Source organism: Xyrauchen texanus, chromosome 24 (assembly GCF_025860055.1).
Source record: "Xyrauchen texanus isolate HMW12.3.18 chromosome 24, RBS_HiC_50CHRs, whole genome shotgun sequence".
Taxonomy (NCBI): Eukaryota; Metazoa; Chordata; class Actinopteri; order Cypriniformes; family Catostomidae; genus Xyrauchen; species Xyrauchen texanus.
Window position 1 is genome coordinate 1,750,049 of NC_068299.1, and position 1,889 is coordinate 1,751,937.

A 1,889-nucleotide genomic window follows, 5' to 3' on the forward strand; every position below is an offset into this window, starting at 1 on the left:
GCTTTAATTTAAAATGTTGCATTATAGACAGACCTTTTAAACCTTTTTTGTTTTGGTGCATGAGCACGTAACAGACTATGTACCTTAATTTCAAGCTACAGTCTGACATTTGAAGCAATTGTATTGTATGTGAATCATTTTGTAAATGTTACAATGTAGAAAGTATGAAAAAAAAAAGTCAGATATTTTGACATTTCTATTTTGAAAACTTTGTTCAGGTCAAATGGAGTAACCCTAGTAAAACATCTTGATATTTGCGACACAAAATTAATGATATTATATGTACTGTATATACAGTATATATATGTAACGGGATCCAGCTGGTAGATAGCTGTGCAATGTGTATAAACCTCACTCTCCTGAAGAGTGCACTAGCGACTGACGCTAGAGACTGTAGCCTTTAGCCTCGTTAGTGCACCCGCCTCCCACGCCGGTTCGAGTCCCGTTCGGAGCGGGGTGACCAGGGCTGGTTACATATATATATATGAATAAATATGAATAATGATGAAGCTGAGGTGCAAAGGAAAGTATTTTAATACATATTACTTGATGGTTACACTACTTCAAATTATTACAGTTATTATTATCATTTTCTGTATTTGTTTGTATTTTTTTTTTTTCAACAAATGTATGAAACCAACATGAACACAAAAATTAGATGTCTACAATACAAGTGTTTTAAAATAGATTATTATTTTGCACCTTATCGGATGACCCATATACAGTTTGCAGCTTTTGAAAAGGAAGACAAAAACTGTTTGTAACCCTCAAAGGTGGAAGAAAATCACAGGCATTTCAGTGAGAAAGTAACAGCAGTATTTTAAAGGTCATCGCTGATCTGTTGAAGAGATCCAGATCATCAGACGGCTTGACATCGCAGAAGGACAAATGAAATCTAGGCATTTCTCTGCCAAGGCTCAATGTACTCCAAACCCAAATGAGCAAAGATGTCCTCTTCAGTGTCAGCGGGCAAGAAGGTGTTCTGGACAGAGATGGAAAAAGAAAAGGTAAATCATGTGATATTGCAGGTACAAAATAGTGCCAGTCACAACACTGAGAAATAAACAAAGAGACTAGAATGCGAGAAAACAGAAATGACAAACGATTTCACAGACAAAGTGTGAGAGTTTGAAGAATCACAGCGACCATGTTATTGCACATTTAAAGGTCAGTGGATGTGATTGTTGAGACTGTTGAATCCCGTGTGTTTATATTGAGTCTCGAAGATGAGACTGTCTCAAAACATTCTACCAAGTCAACATGATTCGGCATTTGCAACCAATTTTGTTCTGTAATGTGTATTTCAGTGAAATGTCATTCAAAAATACAAAAATGTAGGGTGAGAATTGATTTTATTCAGCAGGAATCGGGCGGATATAGACATTTTGCTTATAGGGTGGCAAGAGGGTGGCATGCAGACTATAAGGAATGGAAACCCCAAAGCAAGCACCCATGCATATTTCTTATGGATTAGGTACCAAGCTTCATTGCAACAAGTACTAGTTCACTAATGGGGCTTCTGCACGGCCTGACTCGACTCGACTCGACTCTTTTGGGGGTTTTCCACTGTGGATGGTACTTGGTACTTTTTTTAGTACCACCTCGGTCGAGGCTCCAAGTGAGCCGGGCCGACACTAAATGTGACGTCAAAACCCTGCAGATCACTGATTGGTCAGGGAGAATCGTCACTACCATCAACCCGCTAGGTTGAAAGTTAGCAACAGCGATAACAGTATCATTTGTTCGTTCGACTTTCGAGTTGTAAAAAGAACCACGCCGTGGTCAATAAACGAGGTGCAGACGTTCATCTCGTTAGTAGCCGAGGAGAGCTGGATGGGGATGGGAGTCACTATCAAATTACAAATGCCCATGCATTTCCTCGGGAACCA

The 1,889-nt window shown here is 39.2% G+C and overlaps 1 protein-coding gene across 1 annotated transcript in view; it reads right to left on the reverse strand.

The window, feature by feature from the left end:
• Positions 1-528: 528 nt before the first annotated feature.
• Positions 529-1,889, reverse strand: part of LOC127617585 (DNA nucleotidylexotransferase-like) — a 144,573-nt gene continuing 143,212 nt past the window's right edge. Inside the window, exon 11 of the mRNA XM_052089569.1 lies at positions 529-982. Within this exon, the coding sequence (XP_051945529.1) occupies positions 896-982 (87 nt within the window). The 3' untranslated portion in view covers positions 529-895. The remainder of the gene's footprint in view (positions 983-1,889) is intronic.